The sequence below is a fragment of the Saccopteryx bilineata genome, chromosome 6 (assembly GCF_036850765.1).
Source record: "Saccopteryx bilineata isolate mSacBil1 chromosome 6, mSacBil1_pri_phased_curated, whole genome shotgun sequence".
NCBI lineage: Eukaryota > Metazoa > Chordata > Mammalia > Chiroptera > Emballonuridae > Saccopteryx > Saccopteryx bilineata.
In genome coordinates, this window is record NC_089495.1 from 175,782,448 (window position 1) to 175,802,979 (window position 20,532).

The 20,532-nt window shown below is 41.0% G+C and overlaps 1 protein-coding gene across 3 annotated transcripts in view; it reads left to right on the forward strand.

Moving 5' to 3' along the window:
* TASP1 (taspase 1) overlaps positions 1–17,607 on the forward strand; it is a 329,261-nt gene extending 311,654 nt beyond the window's left edge. For all 3 annotated transcript variants that reach the window (XM_066234263.1, XM_066234264.1, XM_066234265.1), the window contains one exon: positions 16,586–17,607. In XM_066234263.1, coding sequence (XP_066090360.1) covers positions 16,586–16,678 — 93 coding nt within the window. In that variant the 3' untranslated portion in view covers positions 16,679–17,607. The remainder of the gene's footprint in view (positions 1–16,585) is intronic.
* Positions 17,608–20,532: the final 2,925 nt, after the last annotated feature.

Here is a 20,532-nt window from a genome sequence, read left to right on the forward strand (position 1 = left end):
AACTTCCAAAGCCACATGGTTAGACAGGAAGACCTGGTGTTTAATGTGATGATCGCTTAGGTATAACAAGTTCCTGAATCTATCAATTTATGTTTTTGTTCAGTAGGCCATATTTGGGGCAAAAAAGGAATAAATACAAATAAGAGTTTTCACCATTGCATAGATGACAAAAATGCATTTCTTCTAACATCAGTTAACCAGTGCTAGAGATAATCAGGGATTTATGATAAGGACTGACCAGGGAGGAAGCCTTAATTTTCTGCCTCCAAAGTTTTAGCTGTTAAACAAACTCAGTTTGCCAGGTACTAGACTCTAGGCCAGGGGTCCCCAAACTACGTCCCGCGGGCCGCATGCAGCCCCCTGAGGCCATTTATCCGGCCCCCACCGCACTTCCGGAAGGGGCACCTCTTTCATTGGTGGTCAGTGAGAGGAGCATAGTTCTCATTGAAATACTGGTCAGTTTGTTGATTTAAATTTACTTGTTCTTTATTTTAAATATTGTATTTGTTCCCGTTTTGTTTTTTTACTGTAAAATAAGATATGTGCAGTGTGCATAGGGATTTGTTCATAGTTTTTTTTTATAGTCCGGCCCTCCAATGGTCTGAGTGACAGTGAATTGGCCCCCTGTGTAAAAAGTTTGGGGACCCCTGCTCTAGGCTGTACTCTTCAGGTGAGTGAAGATAATGACTTCAACTAGAGCAGGAGTTGGGAACCTTTTTGGCTGAGAGAGCCGTGAACGCCACGTATTTTAAAATGTAATTCCGTGAGAGCCATACAACGACCTGTGTACGTTATGCATTATCCAATAAAAATTTGGTGTTGTCCCGGAGGACAGCTGTGATTGGCTCCAGCCACCCACAACCATGAACATGAGCGGTAGGAAATGAATGGATTGTAATACATGAGAATGTTTTATAGTTTTAATGTTATTATTTTTATTAAAGATTTGTCTGCGAGGCAAATGCAGCCATCAAAAGAGCCACATCTAGCTCGCGAGCCATAGGTTCCCGACCCCTGAACTAGAGTGTTAGCTGCACTGGTGGTGAGAGCCAGTTGCTTTCTGTGTATGTTGTAAGGTAGAGCCAATGGGATTTGCGGATGGATTAGATAGAAGTATGAGGGAAATGGGGAAGGCTACAATGGCTCCTATGATTTTGGCCAGAACAGTTGGAAAATGAAGTTGCCATTTCCTGGGGTAAGGAAGAAGGTAAAGAGGAGAAAAAGAGCTTTAGGGGAAGTAGGAAGAGCTCAGTTTGGGACATGTGAATTTCAGGGTGCCTGTTAAGCATCAAACGGATATGCCCAGTAGGTAGATATATGTCAGGAGAGAACACCAAGCTAGAGATATATATTTGGGAATTTCAGCATAGAAATGCTTTCTAAAACTACGAGGCTTGATGAGATCAAGAGAGTGAGCACAGACAAGAGAAAAGGAGCTCCTGTGTTTATGTATAAGTTGATGTATGAGGAGGAACCAGCAAAGGACTCTGGGAAAGGGCCATAGAGGTTGGTGGAGAACAAGGTAAGTGTGATGTCTTGTACTCTGAGGGAAAAAGACCTATTTCAAGGAGAAGAGGGTGATCAACTTTATCAGGCCTGAGCATAGACCACTGGAGCAGTCAAGGCAGAAGTCTGATTGTAGAGGGCTTAAGGGAGGAATGGAAGGAATAAATTTGAGGTAACAAGTATAGACAAAAGTTTTAAAGAACTTTTCTGTGAATGAAGTAAAGAAATAGAGTGGTAACTAAAAGAGGAGTTAGGTTAGGGGTTATTCTTTCCTCTTTTCCTAATGCAGCCAGGTGCTTCACTGTGTGTCCAAATCACTTCTATAAAATGCACTGAGGAAACATGGCCCAGCTGTTAGGTCCTGGGGAACCCCAACATTCAGTTGTTGAGAAGGCGAGGGAGCACCAACAAAAGAGACTGAGGTGTCAGCATTAGAGTAAATAAAAGGGAAGTTTCGGCAGCCTTTTTATAGTAGTTCTGGGTGCCCCTGAAATTCAAGGAAGGCATTCATTGCCATTTGGATGAGCGGGTTGAAGAGTCATGCAGGTTTTCTTCCTGGAGGATACCTGAACCTTACGTGCCCACGAGCCTGTGTAGTTCCAGGAAGAGCAGGCTGGGGCCGAGCACTTAAGTTGCAGTGTTTTCCTGATGGTGGACCATGCTCCTTTCTTCCAGAGAGCACCTTCCCGGATCCAGCAGAACTCAGCTTGGGAAATGCTGGGCTCCAAGTATCAATGCCTAAACGGTTCTCTGGTGTTGCAGCGGTCTGATCAGTAAGAAGTCAGGAGCAGATGGTTTTGACAAGGAGAGCTTTCTTTAAAGAGTTTGTTGGTGGTTTTCATTTTTACCCCTCCAAAATTCCTCACTGACAGATCAACTGAAATTCTCAGGAAATAGTCCATTACATAAATAGTAGTTTCACTCTTTATGATAGTTTAAACATTAGCCTTTCATTTCTTTTCAAATACAAGATGCTCTTTCCAAGTTGTAGTAAAATCCTTGTTATCTGGCAGCTCACCAAACAGAAGATTGTAACTGACATTTTGGATTTTCACCCAGCACAAATCATCAGGGTCCTGAGACTTTTCTACCAGGATCTCTGAGGAGAGGCCCCTGGCCTCACTTTCCCAGAGGAAACAGCGGCCTAGAGCTGACCCCTACAGAACAGAGGTGAAGCCCCAGCCTTGGTGCAGGGACTGGGCACCATGCCCCGTCTGCAGGGCAGAGCTGACTCTTCTCTCAGCTCAGTGCCTCTTGTCACCATTAGCCCCCCTCAGTGAAGAAACATCTGAGATACTAAGTTATTTCCAGAAGGGTCACACAGCTTCCAAGAGGAAGAACTAAGATTCAGGACAGACCATCTGAATTCCAGAACCCAGTGTTCTAGGTTATCTGGAGAGGCCTGGGCTGGAGATGTATATTTGGGGGGGTCTCAGCATCTAATGCTTTTTTAAAACTGTGAGACTGGATGAGATCACCAAGTAAGTGAACACAGACAGAAGAAAGAGACCCAAGTCCTGGGAAACCCCCATGTGTGCAAGTTGGGGAAATGAGGAGGAACTTGCAAAGGAGACTGAGAAGTTTAGCCACAGGGGTGAAGGCTAACCAGCTGAGTGTGCATCCTAGAAACCAAGGCGAGAAGGTTCCCAGAGAAGAGGGATCGAGCTCATCAGCTGCTGTTGCTGGGTCCTGTGTGGACTTGACAGTCACTTTGTTCATTTGTTCTGACTGATGCTCAGACATAGAGCGGGACACAGTTGTCTTTCCAGAATGGGTCTGGAACAGTAAGGAAATGACATAAAGTAATTTCTCAATAGATTACATTGCTGCATTAAATACTCACTAAGTCACCCTGCTACATAGTTAAGAAAATACAGTAAAATGACAGAAAGAATTTTAATCTGGGCCCTGAATGAATCCTTCTGGAATGCAGTGAGCTCCCCGACATTAACTACTGTTATCATTTTGGTATATTTTCTTCTGTTTTTGCAACTGTGAATTTAAAAAAAAATTTTTTTGAGAGAAAGAGAGAGGAAGGGGAGAAGCAGGAAGCATCAACTCGTAGTAGTTGCTTCCTGTATGTGCCCTGACTGGGCAAGTCCAGAGTTTTGAACCCATGATCTCTGTGTTCCAGGTCAATACTCTATCCACTGTGCCACCATGGGTCAGGTGGGTTTATATGTGTGTGTGTGTGTGTGTGTGTGTGTGTATGTGTATATACACACACATACACACACATGCACAATTATGATTGTATAAAGTACATGGAATAGCATATATTGGTATATTCTTTTTAAAATCAATTTCTAATATAAAAATAGTACGTTTTTCTCTGAGGATATTTGAAAAAGGAGTAAAGAAATCTTTGGAAATCAGAGTAAAAAGTATAAGCTGTCTTTTCAGTCTTAGTATGGACCATTAATATTATGGTATCAGATCCATATTTCCAGATAGTCTGCTTGGTATACCTACCAACCTTTCTCCCTGCCCTCCTACCTACTTCTCTGAGAGGTATCCTAGGGATAGGCTTTGCTCCTGCATAGAAGGAGGTACAAATAAATCCAAGGGGTGGGTGTGGTCAGTGCGGTGGGGAGGGGTGAAAATCCAGTGTGCTGGGCCCTATCATCAGATACCCTGCAGTAGTGAATCTAGTAGGTGGCCCTACCACCCTCTAAGAACACCACTCAGTGTTATGTTGGGTCTGAGGAGCAGGTGATACAAAATCCTAGGACCAATTGGCAGTTTAATGAATTCTTAAAAGGGATATTTTAAAATCTATAGCCTGATTCTAGAGAAATTTAGCCATGTGGAATTTGGGGGGAAATTATTTAAACAACATTTAAAGGGTCTTTGTAAAGCAAAACTACATATAATGTTAGAATCAGAAATAACCCTGAATATAATTGAGTCAGATTTTTCACTTTTATCTTCAAAGATTGCTAAAACTCAAAGAGCTAGTGACTTCCCAGTCCAGAGACTATCTAATATGTCAGCAGGGGAGTTAAGACTCAGTTCCCAGTTCTCTGAGGCCCAGAAATCTGTTAGTAAAATTTGTGGTGATAGCTTTTCTGAGCAAGCCTTATTTTACCCTGAAAAATTACTTAGTTATAAGCCTCCTGCAGTGAAAGGTGTGTGTCTTCCCAGAGCTAGATTTAGAGTCCTTCGTGGTGAGCTTTGTGGGAGTACGGAGAGCCCTAAATTTGGAGTCCCGGGGTTTTCACTGAAGTCAGTTTTTCCACTTCCTCTGTGACGGTAAGCAAACCACATAACCCTTCTGAGTCTTGCTTGCCTTTTTTTTTTTTTTTTTTTTCACCTGAAAAAAATGTATAGACTCTTTTTACCTGACATGGTATTTTGAAGTTCTTGATGCAAAATCACTATGGAAACTAAAGCATTATGCAAATACAGGGGCTTGATATTTTTATTAAGATTTCACTAGGAACTAGTTTCCGCATCCTACAAAACATAATTGCCTTCAGAGCAAGATCCATGTGTGTTTCATTTTTCCGTTCCCTCATAGTAAGTGCAGAATAAATATTAGCTAAACACTGGAGAGCTTTTATCACCTTGTGTTAAATGGAATATTCATGACAATTCTCCTGTGAATGGTGGTATAATAGGTACTGTGGGGATTGCCTGTTTATGTAGATGCCTTCACTGGCCTTTAAAGCTAAAAATAGGAGGGCAGTCTTGGCTGATGTTGCCTCTGAAGTGTGGTGTTGTTTGCATGATAAAAGAAGTCGCAAACATTGCCATGAGACTGGAACAACATGCTGTTCTCATCAGACAGCATTTTAATCTTATTTTAACGCTCCTCGGACATGATATTTATATGTGAGAACAATAGAGCTTCCCCTTATGTAGGCTTGTTTTAATACTAATAATGACATTTACCGTAATGTTTTCTTTGTGTTTTGTCCAGATTTGCCAATGAATCTTTTATGGCATCCTTGTTTTAAATGTGGAAAACGAGGTAGGGGCAGCATACAGTAAAATGACGAACATATGGCATTAATTCCTCATTCTGTTGATATTTTTGATTTGTTAGGTTGAACTTAGGAATCACATCTTCAAATTGCTCTGGCCAATTTATTACTTTCAGCTTAAAGCAATGAGGGAATAGAAGTAAAATACTTGTTTTCCTCTTTTTGATTCATTAACAGGCTACACTAGGAGACCATCTAACCCTGAGTCCTCATTTTATAGCTCCCAGACTCTCCCTGATTTGCCTGGCATCACACAGGCTTGGGAAGCGAGCACCCAGGTCTCTCGATCTGTGTCTATGAAGTATGCACTTTGTTCTGAGCTGTGCTGAGCAGGTTCACATGAAACTGTCAACTAGTTGAGTACATCTGCTTTCGGTATGAAGTCTGAACACCAAACTATTTTTAGAGTAGTGAACTACATTCCAAGATTTAATGTCAAACACAACAACTGCTTAGAATATACTTATCCACGCGATGTGTCTGCTTGAAAGACAGCTCTAAAAAGCAATGGGCAGGGAACTTCTGGAAAAAGGATGAGGCAGCGGGGTTGGGGGTGGGGGTGTCTTGCTGACTCAACTCATTAGGGAAAAAAAAGCCTATAATAGGAACAAAGCAATAACATCCAACCAGACACACTTCCCTGCCCTCCTCTCTGGAGTGGGTCATTTAAGGTCTATCACGTGTGGGCCAGTCAGAGAGAAAGGAGAGTGACTGTTGTCATATTGAGTAAGAATTCACTATGTAAGGACATAAGGTAGGCTCGGCCAATGACCACCTCACAGTACTATGTCCACATGCCCCGAGTAGCACAGTGACCAACCAGGTGAACTTAGCCTGTAGTTCATGTAACTTTATTCTACAAAATATGAACATTATTCAGCATTAAACTAAGAGAGTCCATGTGACACTGTTAGTAGATGAAAAAAGATATGTTACCTGGGACTCAACAATTTGAAAACCAAGGCAGAATTAACAGGAGAAAGGACAAGGAATGTCTGACTCTTCAAATGCACGTGATAATGTTGTAAAACGGAGTCGTGCCGAACTCACCAGGGTCTCAGTAATGCAGCAAACGTGACACATATCAGCCCGTGCCCCCACCTGGCCACTGTCTAGGCTCTGATGTCCCCAGTGACCCCTTTCTGAAGGAGGACAGTATTTGTGCACATGTGGTGTGGGATAAATGAACAGGTAATGTCAGATCATACCATGTCAGTCGTGGGAAATATGTAGACTTTTTTCTTTTTTTTTCAGTTTTAAGGTCTGTAACTTCAGTATCATCATCTTGATTGCTTTAGACAAATCTTTTCAAAATTTTAAACCAAATTTATATACTGTAATCAAAAACTAAAAAAACTTAAGGAATATAAAATACCTAATTTGCAGTTTGTTTCTTCCTTTCCCAACCCTCATATTAAAGGAAAAAAAATCCTTTAATAAATATGTCGAGTCCCTGACACATTGCAGGCTGTCTTTTAGGTACTGAGGGAAAACAGTGACCAAACTGATAAAAGCCCCAGGCCCTGGGCAGCTCTGTGCAAATGGGGCAGACAAGCCTGGAACAAGAAAGACGAGGGCGGATGGATGGTTAAGTAGCGGTGAGGATGTATGAGATGCCGAGGCAGAGAGGGTGGTGGTAGTGAGGCCGGTGAGGACTGTGTAAACTCACCTTTTGAGTGAAGCTGGCTTTTGAGTGGAGATCTGACAGCGTGAACAGGTGAGCCAGGCGGACCTTGGATGGAAGAACAGCATCCAAGTGTATGCCAGGTTGGAGCAGCACGCACAGTGGCCTTGAGCAGAAGGGTGCTGTGTGGTTGAGGAACAAGGAGCAGATGGAGAGGGGGAGGACCACCAAAGTAGAGAGCAGGGGGTTTCAGCCCGGAGAACTAATGACGATCACAACATATGGGGCATTGTTGGGTTTTACTCCGCATTATTTTAAGATCACCATTAGATCACTTATGGAATGAACTTGTTTCTCTCCACATTCTTATCTTGAAGCCCTAAGGCCAATGTGACTATATTTGGAGATGGGCCTCTAGAGAGCTGATTCAGATAGATGAGGTCTGATCTAATAGGACTACATCCTTAAAGAAAAGATAGATACACCGGGAATGTGCATGCGCAGAGAAAGGGCTGTCTATAAGCCAAGGAGAGAGGCTCAGGAGAAACCAAATGCACTGACACCCTGATCTTGGACTTCCAGCCTCCAGAACTGTGAGCAAATAAATATTTGTTATTCAAGCCACCCAGCATGAGATCTTTTGTTATGGAAGCCCTAGGCAACTAATGCACTATCCTAACACCCATTTATCTTTGACAAGAGAACTTTCCGCCAAGTAGTCAGATTGATCTTGAGTAAACTTGACTGTTAACTGACAGCAGTATTTATTTTGTGTCAATCCAAAAGGTGCTTACTTATCCTACAGGTACTATATATTCTTTTAAATTTTATTTATGCACTTTTGAGAGAGGGGGGAGAGAGAGAGAGAGAGAGAGAGAGAGAGAGAGAGAGAAAGAGAGAGAGAGAGAGAGAGAAAGAAAGGAGGGAAGGAGCAGGAAGCATCAACTCCCATTTGTGCCTTGACCAGGCAAGCTCTGGGTTTCGCACCGGTGACCACAGTGTTCCAGGTCGACGCTTTGTCCACTGTGCCACCACAGGTCAGGCACAGGTACTGTATTTGATTTAAAACAGATAAGCCTACAGGTTAGTCATCCAAAGCAGAGCTAGTAAATCAGTCCAGCCAGATACACAGTTTCTTTTGTATCGGCAGTTTAAGATTCGCAGTTTACAATTATTATACTTTATTCCCACCTCTCTTGTTCATTTTTTTTAAAAAAACAACATAGAATTGGTCTTTGGCTGAAATGAATGAAGAAGTAAGGTGCCATACCTTCTCTTTTCATCCCTTCTTCCTCCCAGACCATGGTCCCTTTTTAATCTCTTACCATCTCTCTTCTAACAAAACGTCTTTCTTAACATCTCAAAAAATGATGGGAGGGGGAGCACTTGGCTGCTCTTGGAGGTTTATTATTCTGAACCATGCACATAGCCATTATGAACTGCCTCTGTAAGCTAAGTTTAATTAGACACGCTGTGTTGTATGCTACATGTACCTTGTTAGCCACTGGCTGATGAAAACACCTCTGCTCTGTTTTGAAATGCTATTTCTTAGGACTCTCCAGGTGGAAGTGCTTTTCCAAATGTCCTTTGTTCTATATGTATGTTCAGGGCATGTATTGCTTTGACTGTAGTGTCATCTTGCTTCAGGCTCTCTCTATTTTTAAAAAATTGAAAACCACAGGATGCAAAGTAGAGAAGAGGGAGTACAGTCAGTAATATTCTAATAATTATGAATGGTGCCAGATGAGTACTAGATTTATCTGGGTGATCACTTTATAAGGCATATAAATGTTTAATTAGTGTGTTGCAGATCTGAAACTAATAATATTGTATGTCAACTGTAACTGAAAAATAAATTTTAAAAAGTAAACTAAAAAAGATGTTAAAATAATTAAAACTAGAAAACCACACCTTCAGAATTATGAAACCAATGAATAAAATATTCCCAAAAGCTTTTTTTGGACTGTATCTCTCTAGATTTTATTTTCCTGACCCCAAAGGAGGATAATAACTTGTTTAAGGGAAGCTTTTCTTGAGTCTTGTGGCAGATCTCAAGCAACTGTCTTAAGAGTGGAAAGATGAATTAAAATATAACCACTAAATAAAGGTTTTGAGACTTTTTAAATTAAATTGTGTGCTTGTAGTTTGCCTCGAAACCACAAAAGAGCAGTCACTAAGGTGGTCTTAAAAGGTTTAAAGTCAGGAGCATGAATGATAGGAAGTCCCAGCTACTACTTAGATTGTAATTAGAACATCAAGCAATTATATAATTTCTATATTATTTTTTCTTTCACTTTCTCATTTTAAAATCTTCAGAATAAACATGTTATTATACAATATATTTGGTTTTACAAAAATGGTATGGCCCTAAGGATATTGGCTTTGAATAGTCAGTTTAATTTAGAAGTTGATGGTTCTTCAAGGAGTGTTAACCTCAAGGATCTGTCCTTGCTACTCAGGGAATTAGCAATAAAGTAGGGAATTATACCTACCAGGCCATTGAGTTCCATTGGTGTGGAGCTGTTAACATCTAGGAAATCTAAAGTTTCATCCCTATTCTAATAATGCAGTCATTTGGAAAGTAGAAAACTTTATAGTCAGTCTATATTTAAAAAAAAATTTTTTTTTATTCAGTGAGTGGTGGGAAGGCAGAGAGACAGACTTCCACATATGCCCTGATAGGAGTCCACCTGGCAATACCCCTACAGGCCATGCTCTGCCCATCTGGGGCCACTGCTCTGTTGCTTGGCAACCAAGCTATTTTTAGTACCTGAGATGAGGCCATGGAGCCATCCTCAGTGCCCAGGGCCAACTTGCTCAAACCATTTGAGCCATGGCTGTGGCATAGGAAGAGAGAGAGAAAGAAAGAGAAGGGAAGGGGGAGGGGTGGTCGCTTCTCCTGTGTTCCCTGACTAGGAATTGAACCAGGGACTTCCACACATCAAGCTGATGCTGTACTGCTGAGCCAATTGGCTAGGGCCAAGAAAATTGTTTTTTAATTGCCATTTACATTCAATATCATTTTGTATTAATTTCAGGTGTACAACATAGTGCTTAGATAAGTATACACTTCACAGCATGCTCCCCCCGAATACTTCCAGTACCCACCTGGTACTATGCATAGTTATTACAATTATCATTGACTGTATTCCCTGTGCTGTACTTTTACATCCTCATGACGATTTTGTAACTCTCATTGTACTTCTTAGCCCCTTCATTTTTTTCACCAACTCCTCCAAGCCCCCTCACCTCTGGCAACCATCAGGTTGTTCTCTGTATTTGTGAGTCCCTTTCAACCTTGTTTATTTTGTTCTTTAGATTCTACATATAAATGAAATCATATGACATTTGTCTTTTTCTGTCTTATTTCATTTATCATAATACCTTCTAAGTCCATCCAAGCTGTTGCAAATTTCAAGATTTCATTTTTTATGGCTAAGTCATATTCCATTGTATATATGTACCACAATTTCTTTATTCAATCTTTATTGATGGGCACTTGATTACTTTTATATCTTGACTATTGTAAATAATGCTTCAATGAACATAGAGGTGCATATATCTTCGAATTAGTGTTTTGGGTTTCTTTGGATATATGATATATCCAGAAGTAGAAACACTGAGTCATAAGACAGTTCCATTTTTAATATTTGAAGATCCTTCATACTGTTTTTCATAGTAACTGCACCAATCTGCATTCCCAACAGTGCATGAAGGTTCATTTTTCTCCACATCTTGCCAACACTTGTTGATTGCAGATGTATTGATGATAGCCATTCTGACAGGTATGAGGTGATATCTCATTGTGGTCCTAATTGCATTTCTCTGATGATTAGTGATGTTGACCATCTTCTCATATGTCTATTGATCATCTGTATTTCCTCTTTGGAAAAATGTGTGTTCATGCCTTCTGCCCATTTTTTTAATTGGATATTATTTTTTCTTGGTATCAAAACTCAAGATTTATAAGTTCTTTATAAATTTTGAATATTCACCCCTTATCAGTTGTATCATTAGCAAATATCTTCTTTGTTCAGTGAATCTATAATATATAAGACTCTTTTAAAAAATATCTTTACTATGATAAACTAGTTGGGTTGACTTTTTAACCAAACTGATCACACTAGTTAAAGCACTAGATAGTCTTTTGTGTTTGTAAACATGGCCTTGGAAAGTATATTTTTGTCACTTATACACTAAGTGAACATTTCCAGGGTGTGCCTTTTGTGTCAAGTACTATGACAGGTTCAAGGAATACTTAGGTGTGTGTAAGGGAACCTCCCGCCTCCAATTGACTTTCAGTTACAGAGACCTAAAAACTCAAAACAAACCAAAATCAAGACAGTTACATTATATGCTCAGATGAGTTCCCAGATGAGTGCGCTAGGAGCTAGAATGAGAGTTTCTAGACTGAGTAGAGCATCCAGTCAAGGAAGTGTTTCTTTGAGAAAGAACTAGAAAAGGATACAAGAGACCTTAGTCATGGTTGGAGGGGTATATGAAATGGGCATGCAGCAAGAACTGGAGGGAGATTACCCAAAGTGGGTCAGTCTGCTGCTCATTCATATGTCGTTTTCATGGGATATTTCTCATTATTTCTAAATGCCAGTGAAAGTACATTGCTATTTAAATGGTTTTAAAGATACCATTTTAAGTTCTTATGCTTAGAAGATACCTTCCTAGAGCAGTGGTTCTCAAAGTGTGCACCAGGGCGCACTGGTGCGCCCTAGAGGATTTCCAGGTGCATGCTATGGTATTCCAGAGAAGTATGTGCCTGTCAGAGACCAAAAAACCAACAGGGTTTTAGGAGTTTAGATTTTGGGGAGACAGAGGTGTGGGGAGTTGGCTGTAAGTTGACAGTCTGCCCAACCCCCCACCTCACTTGCCTGATTAGGTTGCAAAAGGCTGTTAAGCTGTAGTGCTGGATTGTTTATACTACCCCCATGTTCCCCAGAAAGACTGGAGGCAAGTTTCTTCTATCCTTTGTTTGTTGCGAAGTTAAGATGATATGTATGATGGGGGTTTTCTGCACTCAACACAGTTAAGAGTAAAAAGAGAGGAATTCTTCAATGTATTGATGAGGAAATGAGAGTTTGCCTTTCAAATATATGCCCAAACATTGAAGAAATCGCTAGGACACATCAGGCTCATGTTTCTCATAAACACAAGAATGAAAAAACTTAACACATTTATGCCGTGACCTGCTGAATTTACTAAATCTTACTAAGAATGTATCTATATATATAAAAAGATAGCTTTTTTGTCATTTTTTTTTATTTTTTGACCCCTCTTTTTTACGAATTCTACAAAGCATAACTCAAAAAGTGTAACATAAAAATGTTTTTTAATGTCAGAATAAACTTAATTTTGTCATATTTATTTCATTTAATTACCATAAAAGCACTCTTGGACTTTATGTTTTTTTCTTTAATATTTGACTTAATTATAACATTTCTGAGAAATTTGTATATAGTGCACCTACAATTATTTGTAGGATTTTAAATGGGCCCCGACTACAAAAAGTTTGAGAACCACTGCCCTAGAGTATACATAGGCCTTAGTCAATATAAAATATTTTCTTGCACTTTTATTTATTTGTTTGTTTGTTTGTTTTCACAAGAGACAGACCTGAGTAGCATCAGCCCATAGTTATGGCACTTTAGTTGTTCATTGACTGCTTTCTCATATATGCTTTGACCAGGGAGCTCCAGCCAAGCCAGTGACCCCTTGCTTAAGCTAGCGAGTGACCTTGGGCTCAAGCCAGAAACCTTTGAGCTCAAACCAGCAAACATTGGGGTCATGTCTGTGATCCTATGCACAAGCTGGTGACCCCGCGCTCAAACCAGCGACCTCAGTGTTTTGAACCTGGGTCCTCAGCATCCTAGGTCGACACTCTTTCCACTGTGCCACCACCTGGTCAGGCATTTTTATTGCACTTTTAAATGCTGACATACAACAAGTTCATTGTAGAGAGTGGTCTAAGTTTAGCTCAAGAAATTCAAACCCACTTCTATAAAATAATTTTTAAAGAAAAACACATATATAAAATATTCTGTTAAATAGCTCTCACTGTTAGTAATATGATATGATGCTTCATGGAAATATCCACAGAAAGCTTCAAATACATCTTGGCTCAAACTTTTTCAGACCAAGGTCATTTATTTTTTGATGAGTCGAAAGGTCATGTTGATGGATGACACTGGTGAAATAATTGACATTTGGATGGTTAGTGATTTTATTCCTCTTAACACGAAGATCATGCCAGTGTGTTTTGTAATTGTAAAATCTCCTTTGACTAGATGATAGTTTAGGGAAGGGATAATCCTTAGAAGTTAACCTAGTAACTAGTTTATCTAGTTGAACATTTTTGGCTTAGGTAAACAGTTCAATTTATACAAACCTCAATGTGTTTTTGAAGTATTCTGCCCATGTCCTATGTTTATTAGTATCTTAGAACTACTGTCATCATTTTCAATTCTTTTTTCTTTTCCTTTCTAACTCTCCTGACACTTTGTGACTTAGTTCGGTTTATTTAGATGTTCTTCTATTATAAATTTAATGGGGGTGGGAACATGAGAGGGAAGTTTGGATTGGCGTGTGTTTCTGTAAATCTCGAGATTGCTATCATGTCCCCCGGTTCAGGGGACATGAATGTCTTCCATCTAGTTCTGGGTCTTTTCCATGGTCAGCAGCAAATCAGTTGCTTGAAGACTGACCTCCCTCTGGTCAAGCTGCAGGCCATCTGCTTGGACACATGGTCACTCTTTGATCTTTTCGTAATTCATTCTTGTTCCTTCTGGTGCCTGGGTTCTCCCTGAATCTTTGGGAAACATGAGGATGGATTTTCCGGTGAGCTCCTCTGTTAGGGACAGATAATTTAACTCACCTGTTTGGAAAATTCCAACTTATTTGTGAACAGAACCCAGTTGTGTTAATGTTTCTCCTCTGGGACCTGCATCCTGGATTCACTCCTCCTAACCCCTTCTCTTCATGTCATTTTATGGAGAACTACTCGGGACCAGGTAGGAAACTGTCATTTCTGCTTTATTAGTTTATTTTATAATGTGGCAAAATGTACAAGACATAAATTTTACCATTTTAGCCACTGTTGAGTGTACAGTTCAGTGGCAGTTGGTACATTCACACTGTTATACAACCATCCATCTCCAGAACTTACTCACCTTCTCAAGTTGTGCCCATTGAACACTGACTCCCCACCTCGACCTCCTTACGGCCACTGCATTCTGCTTTCTGTCTCTGTAATATGATCACCAGGTACCTCCCGTAAGTGGAATCATACGATGTTTGTCCTTTTGTGTTGCTTATTTCATTTAGCATAATGTCTTCAGAGTTGATCCATATTGTGGTGTGTGACAGATTACTATTCCTTTATTAAGCTGCATAATATTCCACTATAAGCATATGACACATTTTGTTTCACTGATGGACATTTGGATTGCTCCCACATTTGGCTATTGTGAATAATGTTGCTGTGAACATTGGTATATAAGTCTTTTTTGAGTCCCTGTTTCCACTTGTTTTGGGTAGCTACCCAAAATGGAAGTGTTGTATCACATAGAATTCTGTTTAATTCTCTGAGGAGCTACCATACTGTTTTGCACAGTGGTTCTGCTTTATCCTGGAACCCTGTTGGACTGCATACCTGTGTTCCCACCTGAGGGGGGTGAGATTAGAGATCACACAGAGAGGCTTCTACTCTCTAGGCATCTTTTTTGTTTAGGAGAACCTTCAAATACATGGATGAATGATGCCTAGGCAGAAAATTCTCTTTCACCTCATGTTAATAAAGTCCTGAGAGAATAAAAGTGGCCTTATCAACACTGAGCCCTGGGACTTATGGGGTTAACGTTTGTTGTGCCTAATGTGACAAGGGCTGTTAGGTAACAGAATCAAACAACATGCCCTCTTCTCACTCCTCCCACAAGGTTAACGAGGCATCACAAGAAACAGAGGATTCACAAGTCTCACTGTGAACTTCTCAGCTACAATATAGCAAGACATGAGACTCAAGTTTGGCTCTCAGATGTGATAGATAGTGAGGCCAGATTCCGGGATGTAGGTCCCAGAGGCAGGAGCCTGGTGAGTGGACTCACTCTGCCTGCATCCCAGGAGATGCCACAGAGATCGCCTTGCCCAGCTATCCACCCTGGGGCAATGGACCTCACTACCCAAGGTTACAGGCTGCTTCTCTGCTTGTACACAGAAAAACCAAGTACCCAAAGAGCATTTCCTGTTCTCAAGAACTTTCCAAATGGTAGACTTATATCAGCTACTCTGATAGGACTCATATAGTGAGATTTAGGAATAGTGTCCACCCTCAACTACAAACCATCTATCTTACCTGATATTCCATCAAAAATTTAAGCTTGCTTCGCGTTCGGTTGCACGGGAGGACGTCAGCCCCACTTGCTGCTTGGCCCCTCTCCAGCTGCATCTGACAACCTCCCGCGGGGCTTGAACCCCCCCCTCGGTGCAGTTCTCAGGAAAAGCTTGTTTAGAGCAACAGAATTAGAGAGGATTACCGAAGGGATATACAGTCCTCTGTCCTTAAAAACTCCCGACATTTATTTATTCCTGAATTAAACAGGACCATCAAAAAAGGAATTCCTCGCTAATGTCACCCTGACTCCCTGTGGGACAGCTTACTGTCTCCCACTCAGGGCCAGCCTCCCTTGAGGCTGTGGTAGCATGCACCCCTACACCACTCATTGTACAGCTGGCCCACTGTTCTGGGCACCCCTACACATGAAGCCCCACAACAGAAACAGCTCTCTGGCTCCGGTACCAGAACAGCTGTTCTCTGAGCAGTTGGTTAGTGGAAACCCTGTGTGCCGCCACGTGAGCCACCAATCATGGCCGCGGGGAAGCGGGGAGACGGCAGCCCAGGGACAGAGCCCAGCTGGGGTCGGAGTGTTAACCGCCTGCGGTCTCCACCTTGCTTGTAAACTCGTAGTTTTCTCTTTCCTCATTCCCTCACTTTAGGTTGTCCAGTTATCTGAATTCTTATAAGCTATTCAAATCCTTTAACAAATAAATTGGAAGTATAAATGTGAACCAGGTAGTCTTAGGTGTTTTGGCTGTTCAGAGAACAAAATGTATGTAAATTGTTAGTTTCCAGAGAACTGGGATACGATTAGTACAGTTGGCTTTGTTAAAGCCACCGCTATTCTGAACAGCACTGAGCTGTAAGTTCTGCACTGTCAGGGGCCTTGGCGTCTTCATCACTGTACCTCCAGCTGCTGGTGCTGTGCTCAGAGGGGCGCGCTCAGTAAACCTCCCCGAGAGATGGGAGCAGGCAGGGCGTCTGGGCACCTCCAGCTTCCTCCATCGGGGACTGTGTATGCTCCAAGCAAAGGGAAGCCCTGACACTCGGGCATTGCCTCCACCTTGGTCACACATGGGAGGACACAGCTAGCACTTCTAACGTTTCCTGTCTCCCTCTCTGCAGACGCACATTTCCAGGCTCCCTCCCGGCGCAGTGGCAGGACAGTCCGTGGCGATTGAAGGTGGGGTCTGTCGCTTGGAGAGCCCAGCGAACTGAACCTTCCGGCTGTGCATGAAATGCAGGGAGGCATCCAGCACCTGAGCTTGCGGGTGTCTGTAACTGAAGGTGGATATTTTATCGTCTTCATTTTATAATTCCTACTGCAGCCTCGTGCACCGCTGGCGACACGGGTGCTGCTGTGTTTAGTGCTTAGGACGTGCGGCCTTCGGTGGGTGAGCAGGACTACTAAGTGTGTGTGCGCATGCGCACGTGCGTGCACATGCGCGGCCTGGGTGCTTGCTTTTTCCCTTGAGATAGAAACTCCTCCTTCTCATGTAACCTAAGACCAGGAATGATTAAGTCATCTTTACAAAATGTGTGCTTTAACTGTTTACAAGTCAAATCTAAAGTTGCAGGAAACATTTTTTATTTCATAAAGCGGTACCAACTGTCGTTGATACAGTGTGTCTGAATTGAAGAGTAAATCTATGTGTTTAAATTTGACAGTGGTAGTGCTCCATTTAATAACAGTAATTAGTAATAAAGTGTTTTTATTTGTTAATCAGTTTAAGTGAATCCTGTGGTAACTTAAACTGTTATTCTCATCCCTCGTATGGGGCATTTTTCTTTAACAAAGAATGGTTTCAGTGAAACAATCTAGAGAGAGTTAAGGTCAGAACCTTTTTAAATAATAGTCTTATTGATAAAGTTTTTACTTCTTTCCTTAGCTTTTCTAAGCTTAAATACTGCATAGCTTTGAGCTGTATGTACTATAATATGAAAGAATATGTAAAAAAAAAAAAATACAGTAATGCACAGTACTTAATTTGTGTATAATGGAATGTTATTTACAATGTAATACTGTAAATATGAAAGCAAAATTTATGATAAAATTCAATATTATCTTTGTTTCTTGTTTAAATATATTTTTAAGGTAAAGGCACAAAAATAAAAGCAGCATATTAATGGGTATAGTGTGTGACTCCTCTTCTCAGACTAATAAATTATCTTTTAAATTCTAGTTTGGTGAGCCATTTTCTATTTTGTTTGTAAAAACAAAACTTCTAGAAATCATATCTTGAGCCTTCTTGCTCTGGTCCGATCGTTCAGAATGCAGTCATACATTTGTGTGGTCAGGTGAGTCACTAGCAAGGTCGAAGTTGAACTTAGCACATGATTGAATGGTCAATATAAAAACCCCTAAAATTTCCTTTGCAATTTGATAAAAATAACAAAGGGAAGGAACAAGAACACTTTGCTTAGAAAAAGTGTAGTGGCAGTTGGAAACTCAAAAGTTACAGTTGATAAATTGCTTCTAAAAGTTATATTTAGTGATTCTGGAGCCCCAAGAAAACCAAGACTTACTTCCCTTTTGATATTCTGTGTAAGAAGTGGCTATCAAGAAGATACTAAAGATAGACTTGCTCAGGGGGAGGAAGTCCCCTGCACCGTATAATCATGGCCCTGGGCGGTAACTGATAAAGCCCCGGATGAAATTATATGCTTGACATCGACGTATGGCCAAATTATAAAGGAAAGACAACCAAAATGGAGTGGGTATAACTATGAATGATTTGGGAGTTGCTGACTTATATTCCTCGTACAGGCAATTACATTTGTCTCGCTGTGTTCTCTAGACAGGTTGGTGCCATGGTATCTGTTTCTCATTCTTAATGAGGCTTAGAACTAGTGAGAGATGGGCTGGCTGGTGGGGAGCCTTTGGCTTCAAAAGCTTTCAAAGACCTGTTACCTGTTGGCAGGGTGTTTTCAGGAGCTGGACTGGATCACATAAAACTATCAGGACACTTTGGAGTCTGAAAATCATCTGACCTATTTCACCAGGAATGCCATTTCTTTCATCTCCTTTTGACTTTATTCCATTCATATTTAAAAGTTTGGGCTTGTTAAAGACCCTTTTATGGAGAGTTTAAAAACTGGTCAGTACGAAGGAGCATGGCCCCATAACTGTTTAAGACTTTTTCTCCAGTTTCCTTCTTTCTCTTTCTTTCTTCTTTCTTTCTTTCTTTCTTTCTTTCTTTCTTTCTTTCTTTCTTTCTTTCTTTCTCTTTCTTTCTTTCTCTTTCTTTCTCTTTCTTTCTCTCTCTCTCTCTCCTTCCTTCCTTCCTTCCTTCCTTCCTTCCTTCCTTCCTTCCTTCCTTCCTTCCTTCCTTCCTTCCTCCCTCCCTCCCTCCCTCCCTCCCTCCCTCCCTCCCTCCCTCCCTTTTAATTTAAGAAATATTGTCAACCAGGGAGGGAGAAAAAATGAGATTCAGAATCACGTGGCAAAATGTAATGGGTAGTTTAAGTTTCTTTATTATTAGATCGGATGTTAAAGAACAGATACTGTAACCAGAGGATACTGACAAATATAAAATCAACTTTATTTCATACAAAAGTAGAAAAGGTAGAAACAGGTAAAAAAAAATAACCTCATGTCCTAGACTGGCTTATATTATTAAAATTCTGAATCTATGTTTTGAGATGCCCCCTCCCCATTTTTTTAATTTAAAATTTTTCATTGTGGTAAAATTTATGTAACATACAATGTGTTGTCTCAACCTTTTTTAGTGTGCCCATTCAGTGAGATGCCCACTTTCAAAGTGGGGGGTCTTAACTGGGTGCCCATATTCTATTTTTTTTTTAAGTCCTGGACATTGGGTGTTTGGTTTTCTTGAGCATAATTAAGTCTGTTCCGGATTCCTCCAGATGGTCACTGCGATCCCGCTTTGGGTTTGGAGACAGGCACCTTCAAGACTTGGTGAGGAGGCGGAGGGAGCCAGAGTGCCTGTGTTGACTGGTCGCTTGTGACCGCCTTGTCTTAGCTACACTCCTGCCTGGTCAGTTCTGCCACTTCTGCCTCCTGAGTGTCTACATGGGGATGGCCCTGCCTCATCTTCTAACAGCTGCTTTTCTACATGTGAACTTGAACTCAACTATCGACGTCACAATTACGTACAAAGTACATATAAACAAGTCCTAAATGCTAGTCTGCGAGCAAAATGGAAGAGTTTTAGTTCGTAGACACGGGGACATCTCTCTTGACTGCTCAGAGCCCTTTGTGCCTAATTCCTCATTTTCTCCCGGGTGTGAGAGAGGAGGCGCCGCATGCTGATTCCCGGGTGTGCAGGACAGAGGAAGTTCCTGGGTACAGAGGGAGTGAAGACTTGAACGTTGACAAAAGTGCTAGAACTACTCTTGAATCTTGGGATTGTATGGAATATCTTTTAACGTGCTCATTGTTATTATTAAAAGTAATCTATGCTTATAAGAAATCATAAAATCAGTAAGAAAAAGCAAGAAAAAAATTAACTCATAACCTCACTTTTCTAAAGACAGCAATTGATAACACTTTGGCTTGCATCCTTATAGATTCTTTAGGCATAAATTTTCTATGTCTTTTTAGCACAAAAAAAATGGGGTTATATTGAACCTTCAAATGGAATTATGTAACCTGCATTTTTCATTTAATATCATGGAAAGATGTCTAGACCTATAGAGTTATAGAATACCTCAGTTACTGCTTTCCTGTACAGAGCTGGTTCCGCTAATGCCATCGAATACATAAGCTTTATTCTGAAATGTTTGTGAAGATTCTTCATGGTCCTTCAGGTACAGTCGGCATCCATTCCTTCAGGCCGCAGATTCACACTGGGAGCACTGTGGAAGGGCTTCGCCAATGAAAGCCAGTTGGCAGGTGTCATAGAACTGAACATTGTCACTGCCTGTGGATCTTCTATTTCAGAGGTCCCCAGACAACTTTTTATCATTATTATTTTTTATTTTTTTGTAGTGTTCTGAAGTGAGAATTGGGTGGCAGAGAGACAGACTCCTGCATGCGCCTGACTGGGATTGACCTGGCATGCCCACTAGAGGGTGATGGTCTGCCCATCTGGGGTGTCACTCCATTGCAA